This window comes from Molothrus ater, chromosome 11 (genome assembly GCF_012460135.2).
Source record: "Molothrus ater isolate BHLD 08-10-18 breed brown headed cowbird chromosome 11, BPBGC_Mater_1.1, whole genome shotgun sequence".
Lineage (NCBI taxonomy): Eukaryota > Metazoa > Chordata > Aves > Passeriformes > Icteridae > Molothrus > Molothrus ater.
The window spans coordinates 9,392,008-9,409,427 of NC_050488.2; the positions used below are offsets into that span (position 1 = coordinate 9,392,008).

The following is a 17,420-nucleotide window of genomic DNA, read 5'->3' on the forward strand; positions in this document are numbered from 1 at the left end:
AGTTCCCAACAGGCTGTGGAGAACTGGCAACTGGGGGATGAGGGGAGGTGGCCTCTGGCTACTGAGGAGGGAACCCCTGCCTTGCTCTCGCTGTCAGGAGGGAGCATGGCAGCAGATGGCTGCCTGGAGCTCTTCTGTAGGTGGCTCCTGGTGAGATAAGCAGAGTCAGTGGTAATTAACCTCCAGCATTTGAAACGTGAACAGCCATTAGCAGAAGGGTTAATGAGCTCATTTGCCTGTCACTTCATGCTGTCTCCTCATCCTCCTTCTGTATCACAGAGCAAGTAATGGGAGCAGGGCCTGGGGCGTAGGACTTCAGCTGAGTGGTTCCCTGGGTTCTGTGGGAGTAGCACAGGAAAAGGGGCTGACAGGTGCACTGCACTGCACTGTTGAGCTGGTGTGGGGCATCCCTGTTACCCATGCCAGCAAGGTGCCAGGGTATTTGTTGTTCTCCATGTGGTTCCCAGTTGCATGCAAGTGTTTGGAAGCTCCCGGTGCCATGGGTGGTATTTCTATAGCTATTGACAGGAGCTCAGTGGCACTGGGCTGTCCCCACACCCCAGAGACAGGACTGAGATGCCTGTCCCGGGTTTGTGTGGTGGCAGGGCCCAAGGAGGCACTCTCAGCATTACCAGGACTTCCCTGGCTTGCTTCTCCATTCTTAGGACTGTGCAGCCCAGCTGTGGCCAGTGCCCTCCTGTCACATTCCCATGCTGATTCGGATCCAAAGTTGTCCCTTCAGCCAGACTTGGCATCACATCCAGCCCGGTGGCTCGTGCTGGGCTGGCAGTGCTTGCTAGCTCACTGGCTCCTGTGGGGGACACCTGGGTAACACTTGGGGTGTCCTATCCTTCCCCGTCCCCCAGCTGCTCCACAGACTCCTTCCCTCAGCTGCCCTGTCCCGAATCCAGGCTGAAGTCTGCATTCCCAGGACAAGGAGCCCGTGGGTGGCTGCTGTGTGTGGTCCCAGCCTGTGGCCTTGCCCCTGCAGGGGAGCACTGTGAGGTGGACAGCCGTGCGGGGCGCTGCGTGCCCGGCGTGTGCCACAACGGCGGCACCTGCACCGACGGCGCCGACGGCGGCTTCCGCTGCCAGTGCCCGGCGGGCGGCTTCGAGGCGCCCTTCTGCCACGTGTCCACGCGCTCCTTCCCACCGCGATCCTTCATCATGTTCCGGGGCCTGCGCCAGCGCTTCCACCTCACCCTCGCCCTCTCGTGAGTGCTCTCTCTCTCTCTCTCTCTATCTCCTCCACTGCACAGCAGCGTCCTCGGTTCACCTGGCCCTGCTCTGGTGGTTCTTGTGCCCTGACCTCCAGCATGCTGGGCCAGTCTGGGGGCTGCCTGATACTCTCCACACCCCTGTGTCACTGGCTTTGCTCCTCCATGGGGCTGCCCTGGCACCTTTGGCCAAAGGCCTCTGAATCTGCACTGGCATCAGCTCATGCCTTCCGTCAGTGCTGCCGCCAGCTCTCTGCCTCCATGCCAGGCCCCCGTGCTCAGGTCTTAGTGTCCCTGTGCTGGGATGCTGGTGCATGCCACAGGAGACAGGGGATCTCCACGTGCTCCTTGCACACACCCTGCTCTCCTTCTTCCTACCCTGCCCCAGGTTCAGCACTGTGGAGCCCGGCGGCCTCCTGCTCTACAATGGGCGTTTGAATGAGAGGCACGACTTCCTGGCAGTGGAGATCATCCAGGGGCAGGTCCAGCTGAAATACTCCACAGGTACTCTTGGCCCTGCCTGCTGTGGGATTTGTGTCACGGGAGCTGAGAGAAGGCCTGTGCTGAGTGGGAGGAGAAGAGTGCTGCCCTGGATGGAACCTGTGCTAAGGGAAGCAGGGTTGGGAGGTATTGGTGAGCATCAGTGGATAGCACAGGAGATGAGTTGTGTGTATCAGGACTCTCCCTGGGCTTAGGAGTGCAGTTTGTGAGCACAAACCAGGACAAACCCTTTTGGTGTCTCTGCCGCCATTCTGTCCTGTTGTGTCACTGTGATCTTCACAAGTCCATCAGCAGCACAGTGGGTTTGGTGCCTCAGGAAGGGTGGGAACACCTGAAGGCTGTCTGGCTCCCCTGAGGCTGCCATCATCCCTGTCTCCTCAGGAGAGTCCAGCACGGTGGTGAGCCCCTACCTGCCGGGGGGTGTGAGTGATGGGCAGTGGCACACGCTGCAGCTCCGCTACTACAACAAGGTACGTGTGCCCCAACTGGCCCCAGCGCTCATGGCTCTCTCTCCCCACAAGTGAGCAGCTCTGGCTCTCCTGTTCTCTGCCTCTGTCCCATGCCAGGGGCTCTGGAGAGAAGGTAGAGCAGGTTGTCAGCCCTTGGGGGTAGATGCAGTGGAGCAGACAGCTGCGTGCAGGGACAGATTGACACCCAGGACCTCACTTGGAGGCTGCAGGAATGTGCTGCATGCAGTGTCCTTGCCCATGTCCCTCTCTGGTGCTGCTTGCTGGGCTTGGCTGGAGGTTTCCCTCCTGCATTATTCACACCTCCAGGAGCACAGCTGAGCCTGGGCTACTCAGGCCTTTCCTTGCTGTTGTGTGAACCCTTGGGTGCTTGGGTCTGGGGCATGTGTGCTGCTGACACCCTTCATTTGCTTTCAGCCCAAGGTCAGCACCCTGGGGGTGGTGCAGGGCCCCTCCAAGGACAAGGTGGCCATCTTGACAATAGATGAATGTGATGCTTCAGTGGCCCTGCAGTTTGGCAGCGAGATTGGAAACTATTCCTGTGCTGCAGAAGGTGTGCAGACCAGCTCAAAAAAGTGAGTTCCTTGGAACTGCTGTGGTGGGGAGGGTGGATCCCTGTGGAGCCAGGCCGTCATGTCCAGGACCTTGGCTGTGTGTGCCTGTCCCTGAGGAGGTGCTTCCAGCCCTGTGCACTGGGGAGCTCACTGAGGTGAGGTCACTGTACCTCTTAAAGCCCTGGGCTTCTGATCCTGCAGGTCCCTGGACCTCACAGGTCCCTTGCTCCTTGGAGGGGTCCCCAACCTGCCAGAAAACTTCCCCATCACTCACCGGGACTTTGTGGGATGCATGCGAGACCTCTTCATCGACAGCAAGCGCATTGACCTGGCCTCCTACATTGCCAACAATGGAACTGCTGCAGGTACCAGTGCCTCTGCTCCTGCCAGCCCTCCCAGGGAATGCATTCTGCTTCTCACACAGCACTGCTGCTGGGCTGTAACAGCATTGTGGCACCACAGCTGGAGTTGAGCAGATTCTCACTGGAGAACAAGGCCTTCAAGTCCCCCTAAATGATCCAATGCCCACCTCAGCTAATGTTCAGGGAATGTCCCCTGATCCCAAGTGCAGAGCCTGTTGAGCTGGCTGATCTGGGAGATGCTAGATCATCAGTCCAGCTCTACAGTATCATTGTTCTGGGATAAGGAGCACCGACAGCCTTAACCCTTATCCCTGAGCAGGCAGGGTCTGGGTGGAGACACTGAACAGCAGGGCTTGCCCCTCTGACAGCCTGGGGAAGGGCCAGCAGGCAGCAGTGCCTTTCCTTTTGGCTGGGGGGAGGTGGTGAGCTGGTTGAGGCTGATACAGGTGGCTTTGATACCTCCAGGTTGTCATGCCAAGCACACATTCTGTGATTCCAACCCCTGCAAGAACGGTGGCACCTGCTCTGTCAGCTGGGGGACCTACTCCTGCCTCTGTCCTGTTGGCTTTGGGGGCAAGGACTGTCGCCATGGTGAGTGAGGGGGCACTGCTGGGCACGGGCAGGGTGGGGTGCAAGGCTGTGCTGGGGTTGCTGTGGAGGCAGAGTGATGGATCCATGTGAGATGAACTAACTCTGCTGTCCCTGCATCTAGTGCTCCCTGTGAAGTGCCCTACCCTTCTCCTCACCTCCACTTTCCTTTCCAGCCATGCACCATGCCCACTATTTTCAGGGCAACAGTGTCCTGACCTGGGACTTCAAGGCAGATGTGAAGATCTCAGTGCCGTGGTACCTGGGGCTGGCGTTCCGGACACGCCAGCAGGATGGGGTGCTTCTGCAGGCCCACGCGGGCCAGTACACCACCCTGCTCTGCCAGGTATGGCCACAGCCTCAGCCACAGCACCGTGGGCCAGCCTCTGCTGCTGTCTGCCCCAGGAGGGCATGGGGACCTTGTTCTCCTTGCTGGCTCCATCCCAAGCAGAGGGTGGTTGAGGGGAGAGGCATTTAGTAGGGATGGATTTCCCTCCCCATGATTTGATGGAGGGTAGGCTGGAAGCAGCCAGGGTTGATGAGGTCTTTGCTCACTGGTGGCATTGCTGTTCCCTTTCTGCAGCTGGTTGGGGGCCTGCTCTCCTTCATGGTGAGCAGGGGGTCAGGGCGCAGCACCAGCCTGCTCCTGGACCAGCTGCAGCTCAGTGATGGGAAGTGGCATGACCTCCAGCTGGAGCTGCGGGATGTCCACAGCGGGCGAGACTCGCGCTACGTCATCACCCTCACCCTGGACTTTGGGCTCTACCAGGTAGGTGCTGCTTAGGACCCTGGCACCAGGACAGGAGCTGTGGGGGATGCTTGGCAAACGCAGGCAGAGCTGTGCCTCTGCACCCCCTGAGAGGGCTGGGCCAGGGCTGGTGCCCATTGCCTCGTGTTGCTCCCTTCTGCAGGACACGGTGGTTGTGGGAAATGAACTGCATGGCCTGAAGGTGAAACACCTGCATGTGGGGGGAGTCCTGGGCTCTGGCGAGGTGCAGAATGGGCTGAGGGGCTGCATACAGGTGAGTCCATTGCTCTGAGCCTTCCCTTTTCAGCAGGTCAGAGCTCTCTCTCTCTGTGGAGAGTTGGAAACACAAGTCTGGCAACTGCTGCCAGCATCCATCCTGCTGGTGTCACTGTCCCTCTGGGCATTCAAGGCTCTGAGGTGCCATGGGGTAGTGTTAAATAGGGAGCATGGCGAGTGGCTGCTGCTGGGGATTTGTGGAAGGCAGGAGAGCTGGAGCCTGGTGTGTCTGCCCTGGCTTCACTGTGAGTTTGTCACCTGCACTGCAGGGTGTGCGCCTGGGTGACAGCGTCACCGGGATCGTGCTGCCCAAGCCCAACCATGCCCTGCGGGTGGAGGCTGGCTGCAGTGTCCCAAGCCCCTGCGACTCCAACCCCTGCCCAGCCAACAGTGTCTGCAAGGATGAGTGGCAGAGCTACTCCTGTGTCTGCCAGCCAGGTAGGACCTGCAGCACCCTGCCACTCCTCTGCTCTCGATGCCTGCTTATCTTCTCCTCTGCCCCTGTGACTCCCTCCTGGCCTGTGACTGCTCTCCTGTCCGTGCCTGGGGCAAGTCACATCCCTGTCAGACACTCATCAGTTTTTCTGGAGGGCAGAATCCCTCCTGAGCTCCCTGAATTCATTCCTTGGTACTCCAGCACCTCTCAGGCAGAAGGTATTTGCTTACCTGGTGGTGTCTGTCCCCACCTCAGGGTACTACGGAGGGGACTGTGTGGATGTGTGTCACCTGAACCCCTGCAAGAACAAGTCGGTGTGTCGCCGCAAGCCTGGCTCGCGCCTGGGCTACGTCTGCGAGTGCAGTGAGAACTTCTTTGGGCAGTACTGTGAGCACAGGTGAGATACAGGGCAGGACCGTGGCCTTTGGGCCTGGCTCCATGCTGGCCTCTCATCCTGGATGTGTAACCAGGGACTTCTCAGTGCCACCTTCCTCCTTGGAGCTGCTGACTGGTGGCAGAACAAGGCCCCGGGGAATTTGGTTGTTGTAATATCAAAGATATTTCTCTCCCTAGGATAGACCAGCAGTGTCCAAAGGGCTGGTGGGGAAACCCCACCTGTGGGCCCTGTAACTGTGATGTGAACAAAGGCTTTGACCCCGACTGCAATAAAACCAACGGGCAGTGCCACTGCAAGGTGAGGGGCAGCTGTGCCAGTGGGGACATGGACCATGGCTTCTTTGAAACCCTGCTTGTTCTTGATGCTGTTCCTTCTCCCCCCACAAAGGCCTGGCAGTTGCCCAGGTCCTGCTTTGTGTGTCCATATCTGGGTTGGATCCCTGCTCACCTCCTCTGTTCAGCCTTCCTGGACCAGCATGGTGGTGATGGGCGCAGTGGGGTGCTTGGAAATCAGGAATGTCTTGACCTTCTCTGGCTCCAGGGGTTCCCCAGCCTGCTGTCCTATTGGGGCACTGTGATGACTGTCCCCATGTCCTCGCAGGACTTCCACTACCGGCCCAGAGGCAGTGACACGTGCCTGCCCTGTGACTGCTACCCCGTGGGCTCCACCTCGCGCTCCTGTGACAGGGAGAGCGGCCGCTGCCACTGCCGGCCCGGGGTCATCGGCCGCCAGTGCAACAGCTGTGACAGCCCCTTCGCTGAGGTGACACCCAGCGGCTGCCAGGGTGAGTGTGGGCACGGCAGGGGCAGCTGCTGCCAGGGGCTTGGTGCCAGTGGGCTGGCCCTGTGACCTGTGTGTCCCCACAGTGCTCTACGACGGCTGCCCCAAAAGCCTGAAGGCAGGTGTGTGGTGGCCTCAGACCAAGTTTGGCTTCTCGGCTGCAGTGCTGTGTCCCAAAGGCTCCTTGGGTGAGTGGGGACGTGATGGAGAGGGGAGGGGGCAGCCTGGCTATCCTGTAGCAGCCCTGGCAATATCACTCTCTTCTTGCGCTACCCCAGTCCTGTTCAGCTGGGCTTGAAGTTTGGGAGAAGGAAGTTGGAAGAGAAAATGTCACAGCCTGGGGAAGAGCAGAGAGCAGAGGGTGCTGGCCATAGCACTGGGGTTGGGTAAAAGCTATGGAGTGTAAGACCCATCACCCAGTTATGGGGCTGTGCTGTTCCCTCAGTCTTGGTGCCTGTCTTCTTCCTGCTGCTCTTTGGGTTCACCAGGCTCGAGGCTGAGGTCAGGCCTGGCACAGCACACTCAGTGCCTTGCTGTGACTCCACCAGCCCCATCCCTGTGTGCCCTGCCAAGGAAGCGGGGCACAGTGTGCTGTCAGGTGAATGCTGGGTAGGAGTCAGCATCCTGAGCTGGAGGAGGCAAAGCTGTCCTCAGTGACAGAAAAGGTGTCAGCAGGGTGTCTGGGAGTGTAGGGCAGTGCAAGCCCCAGGGGACAATACAAGCCCTGTCCTTCCCCAGCCCTTCGCCCCCGGAGGAGGCAGGTTTGGCTCCTAACTGTTGTCGCTTCTCTCCCTGGTTCTCTCGCCCTCCGTGCACAGGCTTGAGGGGTGCAGGTAAGGTTGCTCCCATCTCCTTCCCCCTGTGCTCTAAGGGCTGCACCACACAGCTTTCCCTCCCTGCTCCCTGCCTGACACCCTGCACACCCCTGCGCTTTCCCCACTGCTTCTGGAGCTGCCAAGGGTCCTCCCAATGCTTTGCCTGGTCTCCCTGCTCCTCCACAGTGTTCCCTGCTCCCAGCTCACTAACCACACAAGCCCAGCTGCAGCTGCATGCAGCCCTTGCCACCCTGTGTGCCTGGCCTGCAGTGTTGGCTTGGGCAGGTCTGTGCTCTGCTCCCTGGCTGGCATGGATGCTGGCTCTCCTGGATGGCACTCGCTTGCTTAGCCTGGGAGGGGAAGGAGCTGGTGCTGAGCAGTGGGTGGTGAGGCCAGGGAGGAATGGCTGTGGGGTGGAAGAAGGAGAAACTACTTGAGTGGGGAGTGGTAGGATGGGAACAGGAACTGATGGGCAGGCACAGCACAAGGTCCTGTTCCTTCTGCCTGGCTGGCAGGGGAAGGCACAGGGACCTGGGGGTCAGATTCTGCTCAGGTCTGAGTCAATCTGTTCTGTGCAAGGGGAATGCCATCAGTATGGAGACTTCCTGTTCTTCCTGCTCCCTGCTGCAATGGCACTGGTCCCTGTGCTCCTGCAGCTGGGAGAACAGTGGCTGGGAGGACTGCTGGGAGCTGGAGGTGGTGGAAGAGCTTGTCCCTGGGGCTTTTCTGATCAGTAACTGGAGTCTGCTCTAAGCTTCCTCTCCCTGCCCTCCCCTGATACCCTCTCCCAGCCATGGGCACCTGGCTGGGCTCCTGTGCCCTGATGCTGTCCCCAGGAGGCTCCACAGTCCTGCTGGGTACACTGGGGTTGCCTGGTTTCTCTTGCTCAGAGTGTTTGTGGTGACACACCCAGCTGAGAACACTTTTCTTTGTGTTGGCTTTAGCAGTGTTTTTGGTGGTGGTTAACATCTCATCCCATTCAGTTTTGCAAACTCCCTTGCTGTGCACAAATGCTTGGGCTTCAACCAGGGACTGGGGGCTGTCACTGGATACTGAACTCACACTGCTGGATCCTCCACACTGGGCTGCACCATCCCACTCCTCCATCCCCCTTGGTTGAAGGGGCTCATCTCAAGGGCTGGTTTTCCAGCCCAGCAGCAGGGCTCTTGTGCTCCTGGGGTGGCTTTGCCCTGTAGAGAGAGCAGGACCTCAGCAGGCATTGCAGGCATTGCAGGCATTGCAGGCTGTCAGCTGGGGGATGCCTAGAGCTGCTTGGGCTTCCATAACTTGTGGTCAGATGTGCCTAAGGACACAATCATATCCCCTTGGGCTTTTCCAGCCTGGGTCCTGCCAAGTCAGTCCTTTTTGCAATCCTGTGTGATGGCACCTGGCGTGATGCAGCCCCAAAGCACACATGGGCATGAAGCTCCTGGAGGGAGGGATGGCAGCAGCTTGCTGAGGTTTCACAAACCAAGAGCAGAATGGTTTGCACTGGTGCAAAGCAGGATGATGTCCCTGGGGTGTAACAGTGCCACTCTTTGGGATTAGCTGGTGCAGGGGATCAGCCATGTCTCCTGTGCTGAATTTCCAACAAGCCCTTCCTCCTTGTTTTAGGTGCAGCCATCAGACACTGTGATGAGGAGAAGGGCTGGCTGGAGCCAGATCTCTTCAACTGCACTTCGCCTGCCTTCAAGGAGCTGTCTGTGCTGGTAATCTTCTCAGCTCTGCAGCCCTGACAGAGCAGGAGCCCTCTGAACAAGGGCTCACAGCCACAAAGCACTCAGCTCTCCAGGGGTGCCTGGGGTATGAGAGGGCCTTGCCACAGTGCTCAGTCCCTTTCTCTTCTCACCTCCTTCCCCCAAATCCCTCCTGTGGGAGCAGTGGTCTGAGCTTAAATTCCTATGGCTTCATTTAATCTGTGTCCCCCTCAGAAATTAGTTTGTCCTGCCAGAGTATTTGAGGGAAAAATAAATAACACTGAGCAGGGCTGAGTGGTTTGAAGCTGGTGGGATGTCTGCTCAATGAGACCTCTCTAGCCCCCTGATTTTGTCAGGGACAAATCCCTTTGAAATATCCAGGCAAGTGTATTCAACACTTACATGTCATCTAGGCTGAATTGAAACTGAAGCCAGGAGAGTTTCCAGGGGAGTATTGCCAGGGCCTTGCCCTGTCCTTTCATCTCCTTGGCCTCTGTTGTGTATGGCACTGGTTAGCCAGGCCAGTGCAGACCCTGGTGTGTTACTGGAGGCTGGTTTTCTGCCAGATGTTCTCCCTGTTCTAGAGACCACCACTGCGAGTGTCCATGGTTTCTGCTGTGGCTTCAGAAATAGTCTCTGTGCCTGCAGCATCCCTGGTGAGGAACCTGCTGAATTGTTTAACCCTCTCTTTTCTCCCCGCTGACAGCTGGAGGGCTTGGAGAGGAACAAGACTGAGCTCAACACGATTGAAGCCAAGAAGCTGGCGCACCGTCTGCGGGCCGTGACAGACCACATGGAGCACTACTTTGGCAACGACGTGCACATCGCCTTCCGCCTGCTGTCCCGCCTCATGGCCTTCGAGAGCCGCCAGCACGGCTTCGGCCTCACCGCCACGCAGGACGCCCACTTCAACGAGGTCAGGCCTGCCCACATCACAGTGCCTTCTGTGCTGCTGCTCTGAGCAGCCACCCTGTGTTTCTGAGGGGATTGAGGGTGTGGTGGGACCCTGTCAGGAGCTCTGGGCTCCTCGGTTCACACCAACAGTGTGGGAAGCAAGGCCTGCGTGGTCAGGGCTGGAGTAAAAAGTGGTTGAGGAGAGGCAGAGAGCTGGGTTTGCTCAGCCTGGGAAGGCAGAGGGAGGTCTTACTGCTGCTGACAGGTCCCTCGTGGCAAGGGTGGAGGAAAGGTATCTCTGTAGGGCACTGGTTGATGAGAATTGAGGGGGGGAGCCCATCATAGTAGGAAGTACCTCTCTTCCTAGAGCCCTTGTGCAGAGAGCACAGTGCTGCAGTCTGGGGGTGGTCAGGAGAGGCCCAAAGGCCACGCTCACCCTCTGTCCTCGCATCTCTCCCATTCAGAACCTGCTGCGTGCAGGCAGCTCTGTGCTGGCCCCTGAGAACCGGGAGCACTGGGCCATGCTGCCCCACGGGGAGCACGGCAGCGCCAGCCTCATGGAACAGCTGCACGACTACTCGGGCACGCTGGCCAGCAACATGAAACTCACCTACCTCAACCCCGTCGGTGTCGTCACCCCCAACATCAGTGAGTAGGAGCTGCCTGGGGTGCAGGGACACTCCTCCATCACACCTGGTTCCCTTCTCACCTCACTGCACCTCAGGGAGCGTGCTGGTAATGTCCTTGATGACTCTCTCTAACATGGAGAAGCATTTGTGAGAGATGTCCTGGTCCCATCCCTGCCTGGACTAGCTGACCTCCAAGAGCTAGCAGAGCTCAGAGTGTGCTGCCTGCTCACAGTTACTTTCCTGTCTCTAGTGAAAAAGCAGCTGGCCGTGGTGGCAGGAGTAGCCTGCCCTATGGCAGAGCAAGGACCCGGGCTGGGAAGGAGCGCTGTGGGTACTGAGATTTAGTGTCATGCCCAGAAAGAGGTTATAGCCCCAACTCCCTTGGCCACGGACTTGAATCCTGGGGTGCTCTGGAGCACAGTTGCTCTCCAGGTTTCCATCCTCGAGCTGACTTTGACTGCTCCTCCGCAGTGCTGAGCATCGATCGCATGGAGAACCACTCCCACGTCCGCCGGCGCTATCCCCGCTACCACAGCAGCCTCTTCAGGGGCCAGCCCGCCTGGGACCCCCACACACACGTGGTGCTGCCACTGTCGGTGCTGAGCCCTCCAAAAGCTGAAGGTGAGCACAAGAGCATCACTCAAGGAACAGCATGGGGGGGTACAGCTGGCAGGAAAGATGTAGAATCATAAGAAGGTTTGGGTTGGAATGACCTTTAAAAGCCATTTAGTTTGCATGTACCCTACTGAGACATGTCTCTGTCAGAGATCTGAGAGCCAACCTTGAGATCCTGAGCTTTACACGTATTCACCACATCCCAAAGGCTCCTGATGGCCTTGCAAATTGTCTTCAGAGCAGCACGCGCTGGCGTGTGTGTGTGTGGTTTTGTGTGTGTGTGTGTTTTTGTGTGTGTTTTTGTGTGTGTGTGTTCTCACCACCCCTTTGTGTGCCCCAGCTGTGCCCACAGCAGTGCCCACGCTGGCTGGGGCTGAAGGGAACTACACTGTGGAGAACTCCTCCCCGAGGCAGGCGCTGCCAGAGCCTGAGCCCACTCTCACTGTGGTCATCCTCATCATGTACCGCACCCTTGGGGGGCTGCTGCCTGCGCGCTACCAGGTGGATCGCCGCAGCGTCAGGTACATCCTCCTCCCCTGTGCCCCCACAAGCACCAGGGCACAGGGGCTGGCTGGACTCTGTTCTGTTCCCTCTGGCACTTGCCAAGTCTGTCTGCAATGGTGAGGGTTTGATTCCCAGCCTTGGTGCTGCTCTGTGCCATGTTTCCCAGCTCCATGTTGTATTCTGAGCAATTCCTTCTGAGCTGTCAGAGCAAGGATACCTGGGAAGTCTCTGGGGGTCTGTAGCTACCGTCACAGATAGTGATGGTAGAGCTCTGTTGCTCCTCGCAGGCTCCCCAAGAATCCTGTGATGAACTCCCCCATTGTGAGTGTGTCTGTGTTCAGCAATCACACCTTCCTGCAAGGACCCCTGGACACCCCTCTTGTGCTGGAATTTTACCTGCTGGAGACAGCCAACAGGAGCAAACCTCTCTGTGTCCAGTGGAACCACTCCAACCTGTGAGTTGAGCATGACTGGGCCACTCTCTCTGAGCTGCTTTCCCCACACACCTCCTTGTACCCCAAGTTTCCCTGAGCAGCACTGGAATGGGGGGGGGGGGGTGCTGCCCTCTCCCATGGGATTTGGTTTTTTTTGGAGGGCACAGCAGGGTCAAAATCATTTAGTTTGGAAAAGACCTTTAAGATCATTGAGTCCAGTCATTAACCCAGCACTGCCAAGTCCACCACTGACCCATTTCCCTCAGTGTCACATCCACACTCTGGCTCCCATATTTCCACTTTAGCAGAGCAGTTGTATCTGCTGGCAGAAGAGCCTTGTCAGTCACTCCTCTTCTCTGTAGTTCTTGCCCCCCACACACATTTGTGTGTCTTCTCTCCTAAGTGCACTCTGCTTTTTGGTGGCTGCAGGACCAACCCCTCTGGCTTCTGGACAGCCAGGGACTGCGAGCTCGTGTACCGAAACACCACCCATGTCCACTGCCAGTGCTCCCAGTTTGGCACCTTTGGGGTTTTGATGGACAGCTCACACCGAGAGGTAACCTCAGGCCTGTGGGACTGTGGGTGATGGTGGGGACTGTTAGCAGCTGGGTCCCAGCACAGACAGAAAATGTCCTGGGCACAGGCAAAAAATTCCATGTGGGACACACACACAGTTTGAGAGTTCTGCAAGCTTCCTGTGTTTGCCCCTAACCCTGCTATTTGCCTTTGGTTCTCTGCTGCTGCAGCAACTGGAAGGTGATCTGGAGACATTGGCAATTGTCACCTATTCCTTGGTGTCTCTCTCCTTGGTGTCTCTGCTGCTGACCTTCTCCTTTCTGACCTGCCTCAAAGGCCTCAAGTCCAACACACGTGGCATCCACTCCAACATATCTGTCACCCTCTTCTTCTCTGAGCTGCTCTTTCTCCTGGGTATCAACCGCACTGAGAACCAGGTCTGTGGGCTTGAACACACTGGGTGAGGTGTGGACGATGCCATTAGCCTTGGCACAGTGGGACCATCTCTAAGTCACTCTTGTCTCCCCAGTTTCTCTGCACTGTGATTGCCATCCTCCTCCACTGCTTCTTCCTCTCCACCTTTGCCTGGCTCTTCGTCCAGGGCCTCCACATCTACCGCATGCAGACGGAAGCACGGAACGTCAACTTTGGAGCCATGCGCTTCTACTACGCCATCGGCTGGGGTGTGCCTGCCATCATCACTGGTAGGAGCTGCTGGTGCTGCAGCCATGCCCAAAACAGCTCTACTGCTTCTCAGCAGTCCCTGACCACCTGGTGTTGCCCAGTTTATCTAGGGGGGAGAGCTAAGGGTGGGCTTGCCATGGTCAGCAGTGCTGACAACAGCGCTGCCTAGCAGTGCTGTGGTGGTCAGGGACCACGTATCAAGGGCTCTCATCTTGCCTCCTGAGGAGAAGTAATTTGTTAGCACATCTCCTCAGGTATTCTAGTTAAAGTCTCTTGGTTTCCCAAGCCTGCATACTTGGGTGACCTGTTGTTAGCACTGAATGCCTCTTGGACTGGGCTGTGTCAGGAGGAGAAGGAAATAAAGTCCCTGTTGCTGATTCTCACAGTCCTGACTCCTTCCCCCTGTGGTGGGGAAGCCTATGCACATGGCAAGGAGCAGGGAGAAAGCCCCTTCACTGCTGACAGTGCTGGCATGGGATTGACATGGTTTGGACAAGTCCAAGGCTGCTGGGTGTGGACCTGACCTCTCCCTTCCTCCTGCAGGGCTGGCTGTTGGCCTGGATCCTGAGGGCTACGGGAACCCCGACTTCTGCTGGATTTCCATTCATGATAAGCTGGTCTGGAGCTTTGCAGGCCCCATTACTGTCGTCATTGTGGTAAAACCCTGTCCTGTTTCACCCACAACCCTCTCCTGCCTCCCTTCTCTGCACCATGGGCACTCACCCCTCCTTGGCTGCCCACTGCCTGTCCCATTCTCTGTGTCCCTCTCCCTCAGTTAGAGGCCCTCTTTTTGTCCCTCCTCAACTCTAGCCAAACCTGGGGGAGGCCACAGCTCGGGCATGAAGGGGAAAGGAGGGGATGTTTGCAGGGCCTGGCGAGCCTGGAGTCTGCACTGGGGAGGTCAGGTCAGAGCCAACCCTTGGCACAGCTTCTAATCAGTGCCAACACTTTCAGATGAATGGGGTCATGTTCCTGCTTGTGGCCAAGATGTCCTGTTCCCCAGGCCAAAAGGAGACCAAGAAGAAATCAGTTCTGTGAGTATTAGTGGCCAAACTCCCAGCAGAGCTCTGGCAGCTAGTGGATTTTAGCATTTTCAGTGACCATCCTCCTCCTCCTACCATCAGAGGGCCCTTCTGTGCGTCTGTGTCAGCCTTGCAGCCACTGTCCTCTCCCACACCTGCCAGCCACATTAACCCTTCCTAAACTTTATCCTTTCTAGTTCCTATGTCCCCACTATGTTCACACTCACTTCCCAGCTGGTCCCCTTTCACCACCTGCCCTCACAGCCACCTCTTGTGTCTGCTTGGGTTCAGCACTCAGCCCTTGTCAGCTATGAACACCTGTTTCTTCCTCTCCTACATGCTCCTGAGACCTTTCCCCACTCCCTCTGAGCCAGCCCTGGAGCATGGCTGAGCTCTCTGTGGCTCGAAATGACCTGTGTCATTTTGGCCCCCGTGTTTGCCATGTGTGATCCAGAAGGGAAGGCCTGGCAGTCAGGGGAAGCTGGGCCACTGTGCAGGGATGTGCCTGCAGTGCTGGGCACAGCAGGGAGGTCTCTGCAGGAGCTTTCCCCTCTGGATCTCAGTGAGCACTAGCCTGTAGGTTAACAGTATGCACTAACCTCTCAGTGTGTGTCTATGTCCCTGTCTGTCTGTCTGTCTCTCTCTCTCCAGCATGACGTTACGGAGCTCCTTTGTTCTGCTTCTAGTTATTAGCACTACCTGGCTTTTTGGCCTCTTGGCTGTCAACAACAGTGTCCTGGCTTTCCACTACTTCTACACTGTCCTCTGCAGCCTCCAGGTAACTGCCCAGCCTCTGCTGGGGAGGGCAAGGGTCAGCCCAGTGGAGCATCCCTGTGGTCCCCATGGCCATCTGTGGAGAATGGGTGCCCTGTGCTGAGCTCCCAACATCTCACCGATCTCCTTGTCCCTTCTGCTGTCAGCTTTGTGGCACTGAGTGACTCCTGCCACTCCTTGCTGCTGTGCCTGTGCTGAGCAGCCACACAGAGCAGGAGGTGGCTGCAAGGCATTTGATTCAGAGGTAACATCCAAGGGATAGCAAGTGCCATCTGGAGGGAAGGCACCTCCATGTCCTGAGAGGGCAGAGTAAGAGAATGTGATGGAGGTGTTGGACACTCAAAATATGATTCATGGCAGCACCCTGCCAACCTTCTCCCCCCACTGGGGCTGATGTTGCTGGAGGGGACCCCGCCATTTGCTTCTTGGCCACTGCCAGACAGGTGGACACCCCACCTGTTCCTCCCTCATCCATGGCCACTATGGGTGTTAGCTCTCATTGGTATTTGGGGTTTTTGGTGCATCCTAGTCCGATGGCCTGGGAGAAGCCAGGGAGGAGCCCACTGCTGGCACTGTGGGCAAGCAGGTGAGCTGGCAGTGAGGGGCTGTCTCTCATGGCATCTCCCCCCACAGGGCCTGGCAGTGCTGGTCCTGTTCTGTGTAATGAATGAGGAGGTGCGGGAGGCATGGCAGCTGGCCTGCCTCAGCAAGAAGGGGCAGAGCGAGGAGGCCACGAGGAGCACACAGGTGGGTGAGAGCAGAGCAGCCCAGGGGGCTGGGCTCAGGCTGCATGTCTGGGACAGGAGATATCCCCACAGGAGATATCCCCTGACAGGGATATCCCCACTTTCCCTGGGCTGCCGTGGCAGCTCCTTAACAGGGCACGTGCCCTCTCCCTCCCCCCCAGGGCCCCAATGCCTACAACAACACAGCACTGTTTGAGGAGAGCGGGCTCATCCGCATCACCCTGGGGGCCTCCACGGTGTCCTCGGTGAGCAGCGTGCGCTCTGCCCGCACCCACTCCAGCCAGAGAGCTTACCTCAGGTAGGAGCAGCCAGGGTTCAGGGGCCAGCAGTGCCTGGGCAGAGCCACAGGCTCCTGCCACTGTGACAGTTTGAGCCTCCTCTCTTTCAGAGACAACGTGGCAGCACGTCAGGGCTCAGCCCTGGATCACAGCCTGTTGGCTCACGCCGGCCCCACGGACATTGACATGGCAATGTTCCACCGTGATGCTGGGGGAGGTAAGGCTCAGCCCTGTTCCTGAGCTGGGGGAGTTCTTCCTGGTGCAGGCTCTGGGTGTGTGGTTGCATCTTGCACCCCATGTTCAGCTGCGACTTCCAAACGTGTGGTAGATAGGAAGGAGAGGCAGCCATTGTGTCATTTAGCACAGCCTCCTCCTGGACAGATGGCAAAGGGCATAGCCAGTCCCCAAGGGGGTAGAAATGGGGGAGGCAACAGAGGGGACATGGGCTGTTGTGGGATCTCTGGGGGCACTGGGCTCTCCAGTACAGCACAGACATTTGACTCACTGGAGCTAGACAGCTGTGGCTGGGGTGTGGGACAGGCAAGCAAAGGCTAAGGAACGTGGGTTTACTCAGCCTGGAAGAGGAGGCAGAGGGGATCTTAGTGCTGTTTGCAGCTGCCTTACAGGAAGGTGCAATGAGATGGAGCTCAGCTCCTCTCAGAGGTACCTGGTGATAGGGCTGAGGGAGCTGGCACAGGCTGCTGCTGAGGGAGGGGCAACAAAGGGCAGGGGCAACTCACAAGTGTGGTCAGCCTGGGGTGGTTCTGCCTTCCTGGTGCTGTCAGCAGCAACCTCTCCCACCTTCATTCCAAATGTCTCCCCAACACACCATGTTCCTCCAGACCAGGATTCGGACTCGGACAGTGACCTGTCTCTGGATGAGGAGCGCAGCCTCTCCATCCCATCCTCAGAGAGCGAGGAGAACGTTCGCCTGCGGGGCCGCTTCCAGCGCCAGCTCAAGCGGGCGGCGCACAGCGAGCGCCTCCTCACCAACCCTGCCAACACCACTCCCAAAGGCAAGGCCCGGGGCTCTGGCAGGGAAAAGAATGAGCTCAGCTCCCTGGGGGGTCAGGCCATGCATGTCTTGTGATGGCTCAATTGCTGCTCATGGAAATATTCTCTCCCTCTTCTCTGGGGCCTGATTTGCTGTGTCCTTCATCAGATGTGGATGGCAATGACCTCATGTCGTATTGGCCAGCTCTGGGCGAGTGTGAGGTTCACCCCTGCTCCCTGCAGAAGTGGGGCTCTGAGCGGAAGCTGGGATTTGACATCAATAAGGATGCAGCCAACAATAATCAGCCAGACCTGGCTTTGACCAGTGGGGATGAGAACTCCCTCACCCAGACCCAGCGGCAGAGAAAAGGTAACAATCTGGAGCAAGCGGGCGAGGGTGGCCTTGCCTGTCTCAGGTTGACATGACACTGAAAGCTCAGAATTAGATCTGTGTGGCCCTGCCCTTGGGGAGGCGTCCCCCTGGTTTTCCTGC

The 17,420-nt window shown here is 57.8% G+C and overlaps 1 protein-coding gene across 3 annotated transcripts in view; it reads left to right on the plus strand.

Moving 5' to 3' along the window:
- The window catches only part of CELSR3 (cadherin EGF LAG seven-pass G-type receptor 3), a 31,306-nt gene that overhangs the window by 9,795 nt on the left and 4,091 nt on the right, over positions 1–17,420 (plus strand). Inside the window, exons 3-34 of one of the 3 annotated variants that reach the window (XM_054515995.1) lie at positions 992–1,214; positions 1,606–1,721; positions 2,100–2,188; positions 2,603–2,760; positions 2,941–3,104; positions 3,567–3,692; positions 3,866–4,035; positions 4,273–4,458; positions 4,601–4,711; positions 4,983–5,151; positions 5,405–5,546; positions 5,723–5,843; positions 6,147–6,330; positions 6,413–6,514; positions 7,145–7,159; positions 8,756–8,850; positions 9,545–9,754; positions 10,197–10,380; positions 10,833–10,982; positions 11,317–11,497; positions 11,768–11,935; positions 12,344–12,470; positions 12,661–12,867; positions 12,960–13,134; positions 13,658–13,770; positions 14,069–14,148; positions 14,788–14,914; positions 15,544–15,657; positions 15,818–15,954; positions 16,045–16,151; positions 16,777–16,950; positions 17,097–17,297. In XM_054515995.1, the coding sequence (XP_054371970.1) occupies positions 992–1,214; positions 1,606–1,721; positions 2,100–2,188; positions 2,603–2,760; positions 2,941–3,104; positions 3,567–3,692; positions 3,866–4,035; positions 4,273–4,458; positions 4,601–4,711; positions 4,983–5,151; positions 5,405–5,546; positions 5,723–5,843; positions 6,147–6,330; positions 6,413–6,514; positions 7,145–7,159; positions 8,756–8,850; positions 9,545–9,754; positions 10,197–10,380; positions 10,833–10,982; positions 11,317–11,497; positions 11,768–11,935; positions 12,344–12,470; positions 12,661–12,867; positions 12,960–13,134; positions 13,658–13,770; positions 14,069–14,148; positions 14,788–14,914; positions 15,544–15,657; positions 15,818–15,954; positions 16,045–16,151; positions 16,777–16,950; positions 17,097–17,297 (4,626 nt within the window). The remainder of the gene's footprint in view (positions 1–991; positions 1,215–1,605; positions 1,722–2,099; positions 2,189–2,602; positions 2,761–2,940; positions 3,105–3,566; positions 3,693–3,865; positions 4,036–4,272; positions 4,459–4,600; positions 4,712–4,982; positions 5,152–5,404; positions 5,547–5,722; positions 5,844–6,146; positions 6,331–6,412; positions 6,515–7,144; positions 7,160–8,755; positions 8,851–9,544; positions 9,755–10,196; positions 10,381–10,832; positions 10,983–11,316; positions 11,498–11,767; positions 11,936–12,343; positions 12,471–12,660; positions 12,868–12,959; positions 13,135–13,657; positions 13,771–14,068; positions 14,149–14,787; positions 14,915–15,543; positions 15,658–15,817; positions 15,955–16,044; positions 16,152–16,776; positions 16,951–17,096; positions 17,298–17,420) is intronic. The other 2 variants (XM_036390846.1, XM_036390848.1) reach the window with 2 other exon arrangements.